Source organism: Camellia sinensis, chromosome 12, assembly GCF_055761805.1.
Source record: "Camellia sinensis isolate YWXY chromosome 12, ASM5576180v1, whole genome shotgun sequence".
Classification (NCBI taxonomy): Eukaryota; Viridiplantae; Streptophyta; class Magnoliopsida; order Ericales; family Theaceae; genus Camellia; species Camellia sinensis.
In genome coordinates this window covers 59,919,800-59,941,645 of record NC_138972.1, presented here as the reverse complement: position 1 = coordinate 59,941,645, position 21,846 = coordinate 59,919,800, and the positions used below count along the sequence as shown (strand labels likewise).

Here is a 21,846-nt window from a genome sequence, read left to right as displayed (position 1 = left end):
TATATATACTTTAGAGCTATTAGAATTAATAAATTAAAATTTTAAAATATTTTTGTAATCTTATATTGAGTGATTAAAGAATGATTTGTGGTACCAGCGAATAATTTTCACATACCACAGTGAATGATTTGTCACGTCTGACGTGGTTTGACACTGACTGGCCTTTCCCATATACAAAGCAAAGTTCCACTCTTTTATTTTTGTTGCCTACATCGGAAAGAAAAAGTTCCACTCTTTTAGAAGTGGAGTTTTCTCTTCGTTATTCTCAACACACACAGACAGCCTTTACTCTTTCTCTCTCTCGATTCGCTTCGCACTTTAACACACTGTTTCGTTTGGTTATTGACGTTATCACCAAGACTCTTTCTTTGGATTGGAGCCTTCAACTCATATATATATATATATATATATATATCTTACTCCTAAACTATTACAAACCCTTCATGTTTGTCATATTCTTATTTTTCTTCTTCTTCTGTTGTCTTGAGAGCTTTTAATTTTCTCTGCTAACACCAATTTCCAGGAACCCACATCAATCGGTACCTTCTCTACTTACTTGAAGCTTGTATTTAAACTTTCTCTCCTCTTTGCTTTTCCTTACTCTCTTTATTCATTTGGGTTTTTTTTTCTGATCTTTGTTTTTCTTGGAATTTTGTCTACTAATCCACTGATACTATTCTACTTTCTAATTCTTGAAATGGGATTCTAAATTTTTTTTATTTTTTTACAAATTATAGCTCTATCTTGGTATGGATACATATAATTGTTGACAAATTTGTGGGGAAATTATTTGAGGCTTTTTGTAAAGCTCTTGGAATCATTTGCTCACTTGTTATTACTACAATTTTTGTTAGCATTAATGATAAGGCCATGGGATTGGACTGTATTCTAGCCAATTTTGAATCCCTTGTTTGGATGCAAAAGTGGGTCTGGCCTCCCAATTAACACTCTCCCTGAATTGTATATCCCTAAATGTGGGACTATTGAGTCCCATGGGGGTGATTAAGAGAGTCCCATATTAGGGGTCAAAAAGATCAAAACACCCTCGAACCATGGTCATTACATCATGTACTCCATATCTAGTGATTCCAAAAAAACATGGAATAAGTAGGATTCTACTGACCCCCCTCCTAATCCTGGAGGATTCAAAGCGTGAGATAAGATATGTCATCCTAAGGAATTTGTAATCCGATGACTATTAGTTTCGGGACTAATAGTCATATATAATCCAGTCCAATGAAACAAACAAAGCTTAATGATTTCAATGGCATGATAGAGGAATGGAGAATCAAACCACACATAGGCCAATAGCTCAATTTATGTTTGTATAATTCCTAAGCATTCAAGTAATTGTGGACAACCAATATTCTATTTTTCATAAATGGCTAACCTCACAACTAGAATTATCAAATTATAATTCCACCCCTACATTCCAATGCTATATTTGGTTGAAGTTTTCAAAAATTAATTTCAATGCCACATTTGAAAACATATTTCAATGCATGCTTGGCAGTGTGAGTTTTTGATTTTTGAATTTGTGCTTTAGGTCGTCCCCCCGGACATCCTCCGGATGTCCGGCCGGTTAACCAGAATAGTACCTCCTTTTTTTTTTTTTTTTTTTTGCAATTATGTTTGTTTTTAATATTTTTTAAATATAGAAATTATTTTTTTTAGACCAAAATGACAAATTATTTTTTTGAATTGAATTTTAAAAAGAGTTTGTGTATGAATTTTGAATATAATTTTCAATAGAGTTTTGAGTTGTATATTTGGTTGAGTTATAAGTTTTTGAATTAAGTTTTGAAAATTCTTTTCAAAACTCATAACCAAACAATTTTTTTCATTTCATATGTCACATTAAAAATTCAAAATTCAATTCAAAATTCTTTTTAAAACTCTTAACTAAACAAATTTTCTCTTTCCAAATCATAATTCCAAAAATCACAAACTCAAAATACTACTCTATTATCAAATTATAATTCTAAAACTCTACGAAACGCTATCTTAATTTTTGTCATTGCATCATCAAAACAGATAGTAAACACTTTCTCTCTCTCTGACCCAAGGGCCTAGTGGTCAAGGTCTGGGACCTAGTGATGTGCTCCCTTCATGGTTTTAGATTCAAAACTTCCTAGGTGCAAACAATTTCTTGAGGCTAGTCCATATGGAGTTTTACCCCGGCTTTAATTAGGCACACCACTAGTGGACGGTGGGATTAGTCCCCCGGATTAGTTGATCCATTGGGTCAGATATCGAGTTATCAAATCTCTCTCTCTCTCTCTCTCTCTCTCTCTGTTCTAAAGTTTGACAGGCTTAATACATATTTCTTTATAAGTCTCCTGTAACTTTTTTCTTACTCAAAATACTATGAATAAGTTTTGTGACTGAGGGTTAGTTGGGCTTTCCACGTTTGGAAATTCTTGGTTGGTCTCTTCAAATTGAATGGTATACAAATCTTGTAGCTATTTTATTCTCATGGTTAGATAATCTTTAGTAAGTTTTTTTTTTTTTTTTAATACCCAAAGAAACAGCTGCCTGCTATTTTGCCTCATTTTTATTAAGCGTTATGGTTTTGTGGGTCACTGGTAACTCATACTAATTTGTAATCAACAGCTTTGAAATGGATGGATGTGATGCTAAGGCGAGCACATCATCTAAAAACCTTATGTCAAATTATAGGCTGGGGAAAACTCTTGGTGCTGGGGCATCTGGTAAAGTGAAACTTGCACTTCATATTGTGACAGGCATTAAAGTTGCTATTAAGATCCTTGCTCGTCAATCAATTGATGATTCTGCAGCAGAAAAAGGTGCGTTGTACATTTGAGTACTAATGTGGTGTTGTGTTTCAGAATGAGGTTGAAACTTGTCTTTCTCAAGTTACAAGTGGTATAGTAATTGATGTAAGCAACAAGCAGAAGTGAGCAAGTGAAAAAGATAGCGAAATAAAATTAGTAAAGCATTGATGTTGTGGCACACCTTGATAGTGTTAGATGAGACTTTCAGAAGCATTTTGTTAAAGTGTTTTTGTCATCAATAAACTTATTATTTCTGAGACATCATAGTGGGATGAAACATTAGTATGTTCATGTTCTCTACAAGTAGCCTTTTGTGTGGCAATTGTGTTCTGAATCAGCTGATAAAAACACCTTGATTTTCTGTGGAACCCTCAAAATTAGTTCGTTTTTCTTCATCTTCTTCCTTTGCTTCATTTTCCGTCTTTCTTTCTTTCTTTTTTTCTCCTTTTCTTTTCTTTTTCTTCTTCTTCTTCTTCTTCTTCTTCTTCTTCTTTTTTTTTTTTTTTTTTCTTTTTTCTGGGCACTTGTGAGCGTGTGTAAATTATTGCTTGTCATGATCATGAAATATTATACTTGATATTAACTTCTATCAATGACAAAAGCATTAGATCAAATACTTGTATACACAGATTGATTAAAGTAGATGCAACAGTGTAAAACATGAGAAATGTGCTTTGATCGAATACGTGCTTTGTTTCTTTGACCTTTTAGACATTATTTAACAAATGTCTCCTTGTATTGTGTTATTGTAGTGAGACGAGAGATCAAAATCCTGAAGCTATTTTCACATCCCCATGTAGTTCGCCTATATGAAGTCATAGAGACGCGGTCGAAAATTTATGTTGTCATGGAGTACATGAATTCTGGTGACCTATTTGATTATATTACAGAGAACGGAAGGGTCCAAGAAGATGAGGCGCGCCACTTCTTCCAACAGGTATTTAAGGTGCTAGTATTATTATTATTTTTTTTGTTTACATAATACTGTTTCTGAGTTGAACTTTGTTGAGTGAACAACTTTCTAGATGGAACTACACATTGCTAATTTTGATGTGATTTGCTATTAACTTATTTTGTGAGTAATTTCATTTTAGTGATAAGGAAAAGTGGCTGAAATTGATCTGGCAAAACATTATCTAATGAAAGAGTAGATTATTTCAGGTGTTGAATGTTGCCATCTCCACATGGTGGTTCACCGAGATCTCAAGCCAGAGAATCTGCTTTTGAATTCCGAACACAATCTCAAAATTGCTGACTTTGGTCTTAGTAATATCATGCGTGATGGTCATTTTCTTAAAACAAGCTGTGGAAGCCCAAATTATGCTGCTCCTGAGGTATGGGTTCAGTAATGAAATAGCTAGGTCCATCTGAGAGTAAACTTGGGTTCCAAATAATTTTGCACAGCCAAAAAAGAAAAAATATATATATATATATATATATATATATATGAAAAGGAAATTTGTTCTCTGGTGTAAATTAAATTGCTCATTATATATATAGGTTATATCTGATAGATTATATGCTGGTCCTGAGGTTGATGTTTGGAGTTGCGGTGTCACTTTATATGCTCTTCTGTGTGGAAGACTTCCTTTTGATGATGATAATCTTCCCGGTTTATATGCAAAGATAAAGGTCGGTTAAGTGGATTGTATGTTTTGACATTGCATTTAAATTATTTTCCCAACTCTATGATTTTTTTAATTTTTTTAATTTTTGCACCAGAATGGAGTATACACATTGCCAAATCAGTTGTCTCATGGTGCCCGTGATTTAATAGCACGCATACTTACCATTGATCCTATAAATCGTATATCAATCCCTGAAATACGTCAGCATCCTTGGTTTCAACAAGATCTTCCACAATACATAGCTATGCCATCTGTCATTGCAGCGTACGATACCAAAAAGGTAACTATGTTTCCTTGTGATTTTACAAATTATTTAGCCTTTTATTATTATTATTTTTTAACTGAATAATCTATTACAATCACTGGAAGTTTACATTTAGTGTCTGATGTGTGAATCATGTTTTATTTAAGTAATATAATAATACTTGATTATTTTTTGTCTGATGAATTCTATTTCTATTCATAAATGTAATGCATCTTATATCTAGCGAATATGTTTTAGAGTACGTGAATATGTTTTAGACTTTGTAAAAATTGATGTATTATTGATTGATATATTTTATGTTTACAATGAGTCCTATATATAGAAGATTAGAGGAGGTAAGGTATGTAGTAGGTGGAGTAGTAGGTGGAGTAGTAGGTGAAGTGGGTGGAGTAGGTGTAGTGGTAGGTTTTGGTACATTTTAACAGCCCCCCGCAAACTCAAGGGGGATAGGAACTAACCAACTTGAGTTTGGAGAGAGTAACAAAACAAGAAAATAATCTGAAAAATAAAAAATGGATAGGAGACACTGTATGGTCGTGTCAGACCGTTGTAGAAGACTGTATGGTTATGGCAGACCGATGTAGAAGACACTGGCTCGTGTCGGACCGATGTAGAAGACAGTTTATGGGGTCATGTCGGACCGGTGTAGAAGACAGTTTACGGAGTCTTGCTGGACCCTTGTAGAAACTAACCGGAATCAATGTCGGGACAGTTTACAGAGTCTTGTCGGACCCATGAAGGAGCTAACCGGAATCAATGTCGGGACAGTTTACAGAGTCTTGTCGGACCCTTAAAAAGTCGCACCCTCAAAAGGTGTGCCCAATCTGTCAAAAGGCGTGCCATCAAAAAGCGTGCCCAATCTATAAAAAAGCGTGCCATCAAAAGACGTGCCATCAAAAGGCGCGCCCAAGTTGTCGGAGAGCACCGAGAGACGCATGATGCGCGTGTCTGCCTCTTCATCATGGTCTTTATAAACCGAAGCGGAGGCTGAGGCTTGGAAGCATAACAAACCAGTTGAAACCTCTTCGTTCTCTGAGAGCTTGTCGCTAATCTTGAAACACTCTGTAACCAACCCTTCTCTGAAACACTCAGCAACCCATAACATGGCCTCGTCTTCCCGTTCAGCTACCCAGAATATGGCCTCTTCGTCCCGTGGTCTGCTCACTCTCTTTCCCGACCTCAACGAATCAACAAGAGAGATAACTGGTGCGGTGGCCAGTGAACCTCAACCAAGCGCCTCTGGTTTTGCTCCGTTGAACTTTCCGATGCGGTCGGTGGAGCAAAAAATGGCGGTGCAAACTGATATTGAGGCCAATCAATATACTTTGAAGTCATGTGTGGAGACCATGACGGCGGTCACAAACCTGTCGCACTGGCTGCAGAGTAGGACAAATGAGGTGCAGCAGTTAAACGCCCAACTGGCTCTGCTCCAACGCATGTATAAGGATGCGTGAGCAGAGATAAGTGTGCTAAAGGCGGAAAATAAGGAGCTGAAGCGGAAGGCCACCGTGATGTTCCGATTTGGAGGTCCGCCATATGCTGCAGTGGAGGAGCAGGGAGTAGTGATCGTGCCCAGTGGAGTGGGAAACACGGAGGCAACACCGTCAAGGGCCGCCCAGGACGGAGGCAAGAAGAGGAGACCGGCGGCAGAGTAGAGAAGAAAAATCCCACTGTTCCGATTTGTGTTGGTTGTGTTTTGTTTTGTTTTGTGTTTTTGTTTTTGTTTTTGTTTTTGTTTTTTTTTTTTTTATGGTGTAAAATGCTGATCGGGGTTGATCCCCGGCATGAAGAAATGACAAGTTTGTAAAATGTTGTTTTTTTTTTTTGTTTTTGTTTTTTTTGTTTTTGTTTTTTTTTTTGTTTTGGGAGTGTTTTGTTGAAAAAATAAAAATAAAATGAAAGAAAACAAGGGAGAAAGAAAATAGATAAAAAATATTTATAGATGGATTATATGAAAAACATCAGTGCGATTGTTTCAAAATAAAGTGGGGTATTTAAAAAAGAGGAAAAGTGATTTGGAAAAAATAAATAAAAATAAGTGATTTTTGAAATCAAATGGAGGAGAGAGAGGGACAAACCCATGTGATAAAGTGGAGAGAGAGTCGATGAGTGGGGTGCAAAAGGTGAAGGAGAAATGATGGATTGAAAATGGTTTGGGTCAGAAGTGGACACTGTTAGTGGGGAACATGAGTGCATTGATTATTTGATATAATAATAATAATAATAAAAATAAAAAGTTAGAACAGTTGGAGAGAATGAGTGGAGTATGGTAAGGGTTTCATCCAAAGCCAAAATTCCTGCAGCGAATCACTTCGCAAATCCTAGCATGAGCTTTTTCTCTTTCCAGGCTTATACATGAATTTCCTGGTGATTTCAAGAGCCTCTGGTGGCATTGTGGCAGAGAACACCCCAACCTGGATTTTGGGTGGCAGCAACTGGAAAATATCATAGATCTAATTTTTAAAAACCTCGTGACAGCATTTCATCAGCTTCATCCAAGACAAACATTTTGATGCAAACAGGGCGAAGTGATTGTCTCCGCAACATGTCAAACACACGACCAGGAGTACCAACAACAACATGAACCCCACTGGAGAGAATGCGCTGATCTTCGCGCACACTAGTCCCTCCAACACAAGCATGAACCTTCACACTTTGCTGGGCAAGTTCACGAGTGGGTGGAAGAACCAAAGCTTGGCACTCAACCAAGCTATAATCTAGCTGCTGCAGAATTCCAGAGCAGAATGTTGCTGTGTTTCCAGTTTCAGACTGTCTCGTCATATGAGGTGAAGAATTCTTCTCCATCAGCCTCACACATGACTACAGTTGCACAAATCTTTGTTGATTTTATCAGCGGAATAGGTTGAGGTCCGGCGGGCGGCCAAGGCGAAATTGCCGCCCGCCGGTGAAGCAAAAATACTAGGTTCTAAACCTGCTCTGATACCATGTAAAAATTGATGTATTATTAATTGATATATTTTATGTTTACAATGAGTCCTATATATAGAAGATTAGAGGAGGTAGGTATGTAGTAGGTGGAGTAGTAGGTGGAGTAGTAGGTGAAGTGGGTGGAGTAGGTGTAGTGGTAGGTTTTGGTACATTTTAACAGACTTTTACATGACTCTGAAGAGATGATGAAGAAATCAACTTCATTTTGTAGTTGACGATCTTGTTTCTTTTATTCGACAATTCTGTTTATATACCATATTCACATTTGAGAAGGGTTTTTTTTTTGGGTGGTATTTTACACTTTTTTATAGCATCAGGGTAGTACTTTCTTTTGAAAAAAAAAAAATTCAATTTGATAGGAAAAATTACAAATTGAAAGAAAAAGAAAATAAAGAATTGCTTTTGATAGTGCTTCTTGAAAACAAGTTACAGACAATATTACCAATGGATTCCTTTTTAGCGGATCTTGAATACAAAACATGCTCAAGAGTGAACTAAGTTAAAATAAAAATTATAGATTCAATATTTTGAATAAATTTACCAGCACAAAAATGAGGCTAGTAATATAGTCCTCATTTTGAATTTGAAAATCATGTTCTGTTCCACTATGGTGATTTCATAAGCTTTACAGATCTCATTTCCTGATTGCCTTTGCAGTTCTTTTAGCCTTTGGAGGTTCCACGTGCCAGATCCATCTTGTACCCCAAAAATTTTAGTCTTCTTTTTGAAATATGCTTATTTTGATAGACTCTAAATTGGCTTTTTCAGTTGGGCCCTTGATCCTTTATTTCTAGGTTCTTGTAGTTTTATGTTTGAAATTTATGTGCCAATAATTAGACTCTCTTGATTTATTCAAAGCATATTTTGATTGAGTTTGGCTTTTTCTTTGGATTGTAATTTTTCCCATGAATCGCTGTGTGCTCTGATTATATTTACTCTTTTCTTCAAATGATGCACACCATCAGGTGTTGCATTTGAAATGCTTGATTATTGTATATTCCTATTTTGACTTTGTTTTTTTCATGTGTGCCTGATCAAGGGGTATGATTATGCTACAGGGCTTACATTTTTTTTAAGATCATGGGTGTACTGGTATTTTTCTTTTAAAATACTATTGCCTGGTGGTCTTTTTATAACATCTAAGAAATGTTTCTAGAAATACTATCCGAAGTTCTCTGCTTAAGGTTCAAAATGAATCTGTTATTGTCATTTTGCTCAATAGGGCCATAGTTCTAGTTAAATCACATGATAACATGCTTTTTAATGGGTACTAATTGGGCATTGTTTTTTTTTACATGATAACATGTTTTTTAATTATTATTATTATTATTATTATTTTTTGGGGATGCCTCAACCCATGTTAAATTTGGTTTCCCTTGTCCCCTAGTGTGACCCTCAATAAGGACAATGCACCCTTCCTTATTGGTGTAGTTTTTGTTATTCATTGTACATTGCCTAACCATCTTAATTGATTGAACATATTTGTTTTCATGGGACAAGCATGTGCTTTCAATTCTATCCATGTTTGTTTTGCTTTTCTAGTGATGGCCCAATTAGTTAAGTAGGGCTATGTTAACTTGCTGAGTTTATTTCTATCACACTAAACCTTTTTCTCTTTGCTTTTTTGGTGTAAATATTTCTTTTCCATCTTCTATTCTAATAGCCCACTTGTCATGTGAGTTAATAATAATTTTATATATAATCTGTTAATAATTTGAAGCTGTTAATTGAAACTAATCTTGTCTATATACATCGTATTGATAGATTAATGAGGGCATTATCCTTGAAATGGCTAAGATGGGCTTTGATATCCATGAAGTGATTGGGTCTCTTCAGAATGGATTGGAAAACAAGGTGTGCAAGCTGTCTAAGAAAGAATTTCATTTTGTATTTCAGTTGCATGTCTGATCTTTGCTATGATTTCAGGCAACAGTAACATACTATTTGCTAGCAGACAGCCATTTTAGAGTTCACCACAATTACCTGAAGAATGAGCTTCTAGAATTATTGGTATCATTTATGTTTTTTTCTCTTATTTACAATATCATTTCATGTTTGTGATCAATTTGTTTGCATATCATTATGATTTATTATACCATTATTGATAGATTTTGAAATGGTTTCTTCTTATGCACATTGTGTTATTTGGTGTTAGAATTTTGTTTCAATTCTGTTGCGGTGAAGACTCAAAAGTACTTTGCTTCTTCAACTACAATTCTTGCAATTATCAACATTTCATAAGAAAATATTATTAAGAACTGCCTCATATTGAGGTTTACAATCCTATTTATTGTAGACTATTCCTAATTCTTGTAGAAAACAACAAATAGTCAAGAAAAATTAGAAAAGTTACTAAAAATAGCAAATTAAAGTTGAGCCAAAATTTGATTACTAGGTCTAGGAAACATGCCAAAAAAAGAAATAAAACGATGAGTTGTGTTCTAAAAACAGAAATAAAACAAATTTAAACAATGGAATTTGGCCAAATTCCCACAGTGCATCATTACCAATGGCAATAATGAGTTGTGTGTTAGGTTTTTATTCTTGGTAATCCCGTTTGACAAAACTCATTTTAGTTGTAATTATATTCGATCTTTTATTTCAGTGAGGTTATGAGTTTTAGATGCGAATCCAATCCAAATTGTGCCTATGTAGAGGAGTTTGTGATTTTAATCCTATCATGTTTGCCACTTTGCCGATTATGTCAGGGTGCAGTCGAGGTTGTTTGTTTGCTCGAGCGGCCGATTGTGCGCTCGAGTGGATATCGCGACCTTTCAGAAGTTTCATTCGTCTGCAAAAGTACTGGGAGTTGTTTTCTTCCGTTTGAGCGGCCATTCCTATGCTCGAGCGTAGACCCTGTTTAGTCACACACATTTTAGTTACTCTGTTTGAGTGGCCATTCTTGCGCTCGAGCGGAGGTCGCGGATCTATTTGTTATAAAAGTTGCGGTTCAATCAGGTTTTAGAATATGGCTGCCAGATCTTCTTTTTGGGTATTAGGGTTTTCATCTAAAGCTTCTTTGCTTGTTTCCTTTGATATTCGTGAGAGGTTAATCATGAATTGAGTGGATTATATCAAAGGGTTTGTTTAGTTTGTTTTATTAAAAAAAAGAGAGTTGTTTTTTGGTGGATTCCATGAAATTTGGATTTGAAGCTTTAGTGGATTCCGGAGTAGCTCATCGTCGTGGATTCGACATCGGCGTTGTGGATTCAACTTTGGGCAAGACAATTCCGAGGTGAAGATGTTAGACAATCTTCACTGTGTTTAAATAAATTAATTCTATTTGGGTATTAAAACGACAAACAGAATACGAAAGAAAAATAGGAAATGAGAGAGAATGTTTGATTACAAAAATCAAACCAATAAATAAATAAAAATAGATTTTTATTTTATTACAAATACAAAATCAAAATCTGATTTAAATAAATAATAATAAAACAGAAAAAGAATTAACTTACTTGATTAATTTCTTGTACAATATTCTGATCAAGTCCAGTGTTAGACACTGTGTCCTTAAGACAGGTTCGTCCTCTCCAAGGCATGGTTATCAGAATCCCGATCCGGATCTTACGATCCTACGATTTTACGATCCATTTGAGTACAATCGATCCGGATCGTGTAAAAAACTCCTTATAGGTAGGATCTTTCGATCCTGGTAGTGGGATCTTATAGGATCGTGGAATCCCGATCCAGATCCGATCCTATCCGATCCAATTTACAAGGCTTGTTTTGTATTGTATGACATGTTTTATTGTAAATTTTATATTTGTTGTCTAAATACCAATTTATGTGGTCAAAATAAATAATAAAAATTAAGTAGTATTGAATCAAATAGACTAAGAAAAACGAATTATGAAACAAACATTCAAATATTGAGGTAATTTAAGAAAATTAAATAGTCGAAAAAACAAACTTAGTTTTAGCGGAGTCTAAGGAGGGTAAGATGATTGCAACTTTATCCCAATTTTTGGAAAGATTATTTTTGTGACTCGAACTCGCTCCACCAGGGATGCTAACGACAAACCTTATCATCAGACTAAGCTACTCTTTTGAGTTCTTAATCTATTTTCATATCCAACTTTGTTAAATATTTTTTCTTCACTTTTTATGCATTATTGTAGATTGTAAAGTATTTTGTTATAAAATTCTTCTTCTTCTTCACCTTCTTTTTTGATGAACTAAAAAACTTTTACCATCGAGTTTTTTATTGTATAATATTATATGTACATTTTACATGGAGTACTATATTTTTCACAATATCTTCACTTCTTTTTAATAGAATATATAGGTTCATTTTGTATATACTTTATAAGAAATATTTATTTAAATTAAATTATTATGTAATTTGTCTTTTTCGGTAGGATATTACGATCCTCGATCCGATTCTACGATCCGATCCTATAAACACCTCCAACGATCCAACGTAGGATCCCGATTTTAACAACCTTGCTCCAAGGTGCTTTCAGAATATGGACGTCTATCTCCCAGGATAAAATGATCAATCAACGAATAAATGCAGCACTACAATTTATTCGCACAACGAACACACTAAGTGTTTACACTCTTTCTCACAAAAATGACATGCAGCAAAATGTAGAGTATAAGTGCAGAGGAGAATTACGGAAAAACTGAATGAAAACATCAAATGAGGGTTACCTATTTATAGATGTAGTGGTGGCTTTTCAATTTGAATTAAACAGGTGCAAAATCAGTTTGAACATGTATGATACCTGTTCAGTTTGAATAAACAGATACAAATCTGTTGGGTTCAAATTTGAACAGATAAAAACTGTAGGGACCTGTTTGGGTGTAGGGAAAAATAGGAACAGATTATTTCCGGAATTAATTTGAATTCTGGATAGAAATTTTATTTTACCAAAAAATAAAATAAAATTCAAATGTTTTTGGCCCAAAAAGATTAGTATTGGGCTGGACAAGCCTAACCCAACCTCACACCACGCCCAGCCCGTCCGACTGGACGGTGACGTGTGCGTGGTAATTTTTGGGTTCAGTGGGTCTAGTCCATTTTGCCCATAACTTTCCTCTCTACAAAACTTGGGTGCCCCTTGGGGCCTACCCCAAGTTCCAACTCCAAACCTTATAAACCCATTTAAAACTTCTCACCAAATCAACGTGGGACAAACCATTACACAAACCTTAAGGAATTTCTATCAAAACTCCATTTCCATGGAGTTCACTTTGGCTTCAAAATCCCATTCACCCGATAATAGTTTTGAGCAGCCAAATATACCACGTGAATCACAAAGCGGCATAGAACGCGTTACCACTTCGACCCACCAAATTTGGCGCACGGGTCCCACCTAAAAATTAGACCAAAGTTAAGAAAAAATTCTATTTTTACCTAGATTTTTTTTTTTCAAAACATTTCTAACAATCCCCCACATGAATGAAATTTGATGACAACGAAAATGCAACAATATGTAGATTTTGTTGAAAGAGTATAAATCGAAAATATCTTGCATCAGGATAGGTAGCTTTCGGTTTTGAACCTTCTCTAATGATAACCTATCGGACATACTAGCTAATCAATGGACGCGATGCCTTAAATTGTTCAGCCGTTTGTGTAAGCCAAGACAATAGATTTCACACAATATCTTCTAACACATCGTGGTTCTCACTGTTATGTTCATTTTGGCCTTGAACGCTCCTGGTTTTCATGAGTGCTTTTAGAGAATTTATCCTCTTCATTTTCATAGAACCGTCCCCAGTTTGACACTCACTTAGGTGATTCTTATTGTGAGTATCTTCTTATACTCGTCTTGATTTTTATGCCTAAATCAATATATAAGTAATCATTAAAAGCAAAGCTTACCCTTAAATCCCTGCATACAACATATGTTACAGATATCACTCTCACCATAGGAATGGGTAGGGAATTTTAATCCCTTGGTGATTTCTGGCGAGCCACACATAACTTAGTTGTCCCTTTGAACTTAGTTCTTGGGATCTCCAGTCATATAAGTAGGGTTACCATTATGATGACTCTTATGTAATAGGCTTTAATTCCATCCCCTTCGATGAACTATACACTAACTCTTTAGTCAAACTTTTTGTTAACGGATCTGCAATATTTTCTTTAGATTTTATATAATCTATTGAGATTATTCCATTTGACAGCAACTGCCTTACGATATTATGTCAACGACGAATATATCGTGAGTTACCGTTGTACATATGATTTTGTGCCATGCCTATTGCAGATTGCCTATCACAATGAATGCAAATAGCTGGCACAGGTTTAGGCCACATTGGAATGTCTTCTAAGAAGTGACGAAACCATTCTGCTTCTTCTCCTGCTTTGTCTAAAGTAATGAACTTAGATTCCATTGTGGATCGTGCGATGCATGTTTGTTTTGTGGATTTCCAAGAAATAGCAGCGCCTCCCAGAGTAAAGACATATCCACTAGTGGATTTTGAATCTTCAGTATCCAATATTCAATTGGCATCACAATAACCTTCGAGAACTGCTGGATATTGAGTAAAGTTCAAACCATGATCACGAGTAAATCTTAGATATCTAAGAACCCGAATGATCGCTTTCCAATGGTCTTCTCCGGGATTACTAGTGTACCTACTCAATTTACTGACTGCATAAGCTATGTCAGAACGAGTACAATTCATTAGGTACATTAGGCTTCTAATGATTTGAGAGTATTTTAACTGAGACACTGCATCACCTTTATTTTTTGATAAATAAAGACTGATGTCGACAGGTGTTCTAGCTACATTCAAATCATCCTTGATAAATTTATTAAGAATTTTCTCAATATAATGAGATTGAGATAATGCATATCCGTCAGATGTTTTAGTAATTTTCATTCCTAATATAACATCTGCGACTCTCATATCTTTTATATCAAATCTTTTGTTAAGCATTTGCTTAGTTGATTTGATCGTGTTTTGATTGCTTCTAATGATAAGCATGTCATCCACATAAAGACAAACTATGACATATCCTTGGTCAGTGTTTTTAACATAGACACATTTGTCACATTCGTTTATCTTACACCCATTAGTAAGCATTGCATGATCAAATTTTTCATGCCAATGCTTAGGTACTTGTTTTAGTCCATAAAGAGATTTTACAAGCCGACAAACTTTTTTTTCTTGCCCCGGCACTACAAACCCTTCGGGTTGCTCCATATAGATCTCTTCATTTAGATCACCATTTAAGAAAGCTGTCTTAACATCCATTTGATGTATTTCTAAATTAAAAAACGTTGCTATAGCAATAAGCATGCGAATGGATGTTATTCTTGTCATGGGGGAATATGTGTCAAAATAGTCCAGACCTTCCTTTTGTCTGTAACTTTTTACTACAAGTCTTGCTTTATACTTGTCTATTGAACCATCTATTTCATTTTTCTCTTGAATATCCCCAAGAGGTTTAGAACCAGGTGGAAGATCCACAAATTCCCAAGTATGATTTTGCACAATGGATTCAATTTCATTATTAACAGTCTCTTTCCACAAAGGTGCTTCAGGACCTGTCATTGCTTCCTTAAAGCTTTGAGGTTCATTTTCTAACAGGAATGTCAAAAAATCTAGACCAAAGGATGTTGATGTTCGCGCTTTCTTACTTCGTGTTGGTTCATCATCAGTTAAATCGTGTTGGTCGAGACCATTACTAGTCTCTTGTGTTTGATTGTCATTAGTCTCTTGATTTTGTGTACAATCATAAGTTCTTTTTTGTGAACTTAATTCCTGTCATTTCTTGTAAGGAAAGACATGTTCAAAAAACACAGCATTCCTTGACTCTATAATAGTATTCACATTTATATCAAGTATTTCTGATTTATAAGTCAGAAACCGATATGCACTACTATTCTGAGCATAACCAATAAACACACAATCTACTGTTTTTGGTCCAATCTTAGTCTTTTTAGGAACAGGAACTTCAATTTTTGCCAAACACCCCCACACTTTTAAGTATTTGTAGGAAGGCGGTCGACCTTTCCACAATTCATAAGAAGTGCTGTTGGTTTTTTTGTGGGGTATTCTGTTAAGAACATAATTAGCAGACAATATTGTTTCCTCCCACAAGTTCTGTGGTAAGCCTGAACTTAGTAACATGGCATTCATCATTTTTTTTAGGGTTCTATTCTTCCTTTCAGCAATTCCATTTTGCTGAGGAGAATAGGATGCTGTAGTTTGGTGAATAATGTCATGTTATGCACAAAATTTATTTAATGGTGCATCATATTCACCACTCCTATCACTTCTAACCATTTTAATGGTTTTTCCAAGTTGATTTTCAACTTCTGTTTTATAGAGTTTAAACATTTCTAAGGCTTCATCTTTACTTCTAAATAAATAAACATAACAATATCTTGTGCAATCATCGATAAATGTTATGAAATACTTTTTGCCTCCTCTAGTTTGAACAAATTTAAGATTACATATGTCTGTATGAATTAATTCTAGAGGTTTAGTTTTCCTTTCAACCGATTTAAATGGAGCCTTTAGTTAGTTTAGCTTTTACACAAATTTCACATTTATGATTAGGATCAATTTCAAACTTTGGTATATAATCCAAACCAATTAATCTACGCAAAGCATCAAAATTTACATGTCCTAATCTAGCATGCCATAAATTCGACTCAAGAATATAAGCAAAAGATGTGTTATTCTTATTCATAGCAACTTTTGGTACAACCGTCATTATATTTAATTTGAAGAGACCATCACTCATGTATCCCCTACCAACATACATACCACTCTTTGATAATACAAATTTATCAGACTCAAATACAAGCCTAAAACCATTTTTACTTAACAAAGAGCCAGAAACCAAATTCTTCCGGATGTCAGGTACATGCAGTACGTTGTTGAGGGTAAGTTCTTTCCCTGATGTCATCTTCAAGATCATCTTTCCTTGTCTAGCCACAGTAGAAGTAGAAGAATTTCTCATGAAAAGTTGTTCACCATTTGCAGCCTCATTGTAGGTAGTGAACTTCTTCTTGTCCGCACATATGTGACGAGTTGCTCCAGTGTTAACCCACCACTCCTTGGGATTTTCAACCAAATTAGCCTCAGACACCACAACAGAAAGATTGATGTCATTTACCCCGTCAGAGATGTAATCTAATTCTGTCACATTGGCTTGATTAGTGGTCTTCTTGTTTGTACTTCCTCGATCCTTCTTAGGGCGGCGGCAGTCAGAAGCTCGATATCCAGTCTTGCCACAGTTATAGCATTTTCCTTTGAACTTCTTATTGCCATTGTTGTCGCCTTGTTTAGGACCATTTCCAGTAAATTTTCTCTTTTTGTTATGTGGTTTGTGAACTTGTTCAACCACATTAGTCTTGGACTCAATGGGATTTTTCCCATTCCTCTTTTCAGCCTTTCGGTTATCTTCCTCAATTCTCAATTTTACAATCAATTCATCCATGGTCATCTCCTTGCGTTTATGTTTTAAAAAATTTTTGAAATCTTTCCAAGCCGGTGGTAACTTTTTCATTAGAGCAACGACTTGGAAAGAATTGCTAAGAGATATACTTTCTGAATGAATATCATGCAAAATTATTTAAAAATTTTGAACTTGAGAAATTACCGTTTGGGAGTTTACCATAACAAAGTCCAGAAATTTACCGATAACAAATTTCTTCGTGTCGGCATCTTTTGTCTTGTATTTCTTCTCCAAAGAATCCCTCAATTCTTTTGCTGACTTCAGAGGGCTGTAAACATTATACATGTTGTCAAGGCCATTGAGGATGCAGTTTTTGCATAAGAAATCTGAATGTTTCCAAGCATCTACAACGGCAACAACTTGCCGATCACTTTCACCCTCTTTACGTGTTGGAGCCTCTTCACGGAGAAATCAGGCCAAATTTAGAGTTGTAAGATAGAACAGCATCTTCTGCTGCCATCTCTTAAACTCAGTACTGTTAAATTTTTTCGGTTTTTCTTCATTATTTATTGGTACTTGAACATGGTTCTGGATAGGGACCGGAGTTGGTGTAACAATTGGAGTACCACTTCCAGTTGTAGTAGTCATAATATCTGATTACAAAAATCAGAAAAAAAAAAAACCAAAACACAAATTAATTTTCTAGTTACTAAAATCAGAAAATAAATTTTAACATAAAATAATTTTATTTTTCTTGTTACTAAAACTAGAAAAATAAAATACTAAAATAATTTTCTGTAACACAAATTAATATTCTGCAATTGTTAATGATACCAGTATATTACTATTAGTTGTCAAAGAAAATAGACAGTATATTACTACTATCTGTCAAAAAGTATATTACTACTATTTGTTTTCCAACCAGAATATCACTTTTGTGAAAATATAGAAAATTAAATACAATGAAGACAAAAAAAAAAAAAGAAAAAGAATCTGTCTTAAGATTGTTAGGCAATCTTCACTTTGTATAAATAAATTAATTCTTTTTGGGTACTAAACGGCAAACAGAATACGAAAGAAAAATAGGAAAGGAGAGAAAATGTTTGATTACAAAAATCAAACCAATATATAAAAATAAATAAATTAAAACAGATTTTTATTTTGTTATAAAAACAAAATCAAAATCTGATTTAAATAAATAATAATAAAACAGAAAAAGAATTAACTTGATTAATTTCTTGTACAATATTCTTATCAAGCTCAGTGTTAGACACTATGTCCTTAAGACAAATTCGTCCTCTCCACGGTGCTTTCAGAATATGGACGTTTATCTCCCAAGATAAAATGATCAATCAACGAATAAATGCAGCACTACAATTTATTCGCACAACGAACACACTAAGTGTTTACACTCTTTCTCACAAAAATGAAATGTAGCAAAATATAGAGTATAAGCGCAGAGGAGAAGTACGGAAAAACTGAATGAAAACATCAAATGAGGGCTGCCTATTTATAGATGTAGTAGTGGTTTTTCAATTTGAATTAAACAGATGCAAAACCTGTTTGAACAGGTATGATACCTGTTTAGTTTGAATAAACAGATACAAATCTGTTGGGTTCAAATTTGAACAGATAAAAACCGTAGGGACCTGTTTGGGTGTAGGGAAAAATCGAAACAGATTATTTCCGGAATTAATTTGAATTCTGGACGGAAATTTTATTTTATCAAAAAATAAAATTAAATTCAAATGTTTTTGGATCAAAAAGATTAGTATTGGGCCGGACAAGCCCAACCTAACCTCACACCACTCCCAGGCCCAGCCTGGCCCGTTCGACCGGACAGTAACGCGCGCGTGGTAATTTTTGGGTCCAATGGTTCTAGCCCATAACCTTCCTCTCTACAAAACTTGGGTGCCCTTGGGGCCTATCCAAGTTCCAACTCCAAGCCTTATAAACCCATTCAAAACTTCCCACCAAATCAATGTGGGACAAGCCATTACATAAACCTTAAGGAATTTCTATAAAAACTCCATTTTCATGGAGCTCACTTTGGCTTCAAAATCTCATTCACCCGATAATGGTTTTTAGCAACCAAATATACCACATGAATCACAATGCGACATAGAACGCGTTTCCACTTTGACCCGCCACGGGTCCCACCTAAAAATTAGACAAAAGTTAAGAAAAAATTCTGTTTTTACCTAGATTTTTTTTTTTTCAAAACGTTTCTAACAGAAGACAGGGCTGGAAGAGGCACATAGGGGTCAGTTCGATTCGGGTGTGGATTCGCTAGGTAATTGAGAGTACACTTGTGTAATTCCTCTGTGTCTTTTTAGTGTATTGTTTTGTGGCTTTGTCTCGTGATTTTTTATTACAATTGGAGGCACTCCAATTGTGGTTTTTCCACATTAAAATCGTTGTGTCGATTTGTCTTGATTGTTTGATTAAGATATTGTTATTTACTATTTAAAATTGATACATAATCACAAATCAATATTTCTGAGATTTTAGATTTTTCATTGTGTACATTGCGTCCGATCATAGTACCAAATTTGAAGTAATTCTGAGCTCGTTAGTCCAATCTTACTAGCTCGGTCCCCTAACATGGTCAGTAACAGCGGTCTTAGTTTGGCCTTTCTTAACAGACCTTCTCATACTTCTGATGCTCCATTTGTTCAAGAAACTTTACAGATTTTTTTTGTAAAACAATATCGAATATAGATTTTTGACTGATGTTCCTGCAATGGGCAAGTTGAAGTACTATTTACATTGAGTTACTTTTCTCTAACCTTGGATTCTGCAGCCTCCGGTGCATGTCCACCGTGATGAAACATACACGAGACCACCAGCTCCTGTTCAAAAAAAGTGGGCTCTTGGGTTTCAGGTTTTGTTTTGGTTTTTAGTTTTTGACTGTTTCTTCTTTTTTGTTGTAAATGCCTTGACCATATTTATTGATGTAGATTTTGTTGGTTTTATCTTTTCTGTACAGTCTCAAATATCTCCCCGTGAGACAATGACAATTGTTTTAAAGGTCCTTGAGAAGTTAAACGTGCGATGGAAGGAGATAGGGCATTATAACATGAAATGCCTCTGGGCACCTGAATTTTCTGCATATCCCAAAAATACACTTAATGGTGGTCCTACTCTGATAAACGATGTCTATGGCCTTGAGTCATCAATTATAAGTACAAGCATATTGGGTATTAGGTTGCAAAATGCTCTCAAGTTCGAAATTCAGGTAATGACTTATCGTGTACTTGCTTTGTTGATGAAGCCTATGCCTAGTAAAGCGATAGAAATAATCGTTTGTTATTGGGAGCTTGTACACTATACTTGTTTCAGTTCACATCATATATATATATATATATTTTTTTGGGTTTGGATATCAATTTTCAAATAAAAATCAATTGTTCGGATATCAACTATTGAACAGGGTTTTTGTTCAAACAATTTATTTTTGTTCGGAAATTGGTAAAATGGTGTGAATTGAGAATATTTGTAATGTGTGAATAGAATTACCCGTTTTCAAGACATTGTTGGTTTCTTTGAAATTTTAAAAATATTGGACTGATTTTTTAGTACAAGGATGTAAACTAAATTCGATCAAACAGAGTTTTGTCTAGTTTTAGAAATAATTTGAGATTATTCATTAAGTTTCCAATAATTTGATTCATATATATATATATATATATATATAGTTCTTTACCATGTCTATAATTTTTACAGCTTTACAAAGCCAGTGAAGAGATGTATCTTCTGGACTTGCAAAGAATACATGGCCCCCCTTTCCTCTTCCTCGAAATATGTGCTGCTTTCTTCGCACTGGTGGCGTAAATTTCTGTTAAAAGCTTCACACTCTTGAATATAATAGTTTAAAAAAGTAACGATCAATTAGTACACATTAATGTGTATTTGGGACTTTACCTTCGGCATAATGCATAAAGTGATAGTCTCAAGACTTGAACTCATAACCTCAAGATTATTAGGTCGAGTCTTAACCATTGAATCAATTGTCGCTTCTAATATAATAGTTTCTTGCATATATATTAATTAAATAAAAATTTTGGTGGGATTGTTGATTCTGTTTCTTATATCTTTTTATGTTGTAAGCATAATGCACTTTGAGGATTGTAGGTTTTTATTGTGGTTTTGTATTTGAATTTTAAACTCTGGAGTGGTTTTTTAAAGTGTAATTTTTCAACATTTGTGTAGAGCTTTCTAGTTGTAATTCAAATAGACTAGCCTCGTTTGCAAATAAATTATTTTAGTAATTTTTTAATTTTTTAGTTAAAATATGAGATAAAAAAATTAGTAAATTTAGAATGATATTTTAATTTTGATTTTTAGGATAAAACTGTTGCATGTCAAACGAGACCTAAGTCTATTTAATGGGTTTGGTCCATTATTACAAAATGGGTTTACTATTGTTAAATTTAATTTGTACTACTTTTTTTGTTGTTTCATTTTCCCTTAAATAACCTATAGTTGAATTTATAGGTATCGTTTTATTTGGGAGTTGCTTAAAAGCCAAACTTGCTGTTCTTTTTAAGGTCATTAAGACCTCGTTTGACAACTCAATAGTTTAGTTTAAAAGTTAGAAAATTATTAAAAAAAAATTAATAAGTTTACAACTTATATCAAGAAGTCAATATTTATTTTTCTTTATATTTTATGTACATCTTTTTATAAAGAATTAAAAAGTTATTTTAAACATATTAATTTTTATTTTTTAATTTCATATTTTAGTTAAAAAATTAAAAATTATTAAAATAGTATGTTTTCAAATGAGATTTAAGTCATAGGCTCGTTTGGCAATTCAATTTTGCCCATACAAGTCTG

The 21,846-nt window shown here is 34.4% G+C and overlaps 1 protein-coding gene across 3 annotated transcripts; it reads left to right on the top strand.

Annotated features, from left to right (window-relative positions):
• Positions 1-195: 195 nt before the first annotated feature.
• LOC114271874 (SNF1-related protein kinase catalytic subunit alpha KIN10) lies at positions 196-21,210 on the top strand. 3 transcript variants are annotated; one of them, XM_028213534.2, is made up of 11 exons: positions 196-539; positions 2,614-2,807; positions 3,548-3,732; positions 3,947-4,129; positions 4,296-4,427; positions 4,518-4,703; positions 9,402-9,491; positions 9,564-9,647; positions 19,811-19,891; positions 19,997-20,245; positions 20,734-21,210. In XM_028213534.2, exons 2-11 carry the CDS (start codon positions 2,621-2,623, stop codon positions 20,839-20,841), a joined length of 1,485 nt encoding a protein of 494 aa, XP_028069335.2. In that variant the 5' UTR covers positions 196-539; positions 2,614-2,620; the 3' UTR covers positions 20,842-21,210. The 3 variants fall into 3 exon arrangements, with proteins under 3 accessions (XP_028069335.2, XP_028069337.2, XP_028069336.2); XM_028213535.2 differs by having other exon boundaries at positions 203-539; positions 2,680-2,807; XM_028213536.2 differs by lacking the exon at positions 2,614-2,807.
• Positions 21,211-21,846: the final 636 nt, after the last annotated feature.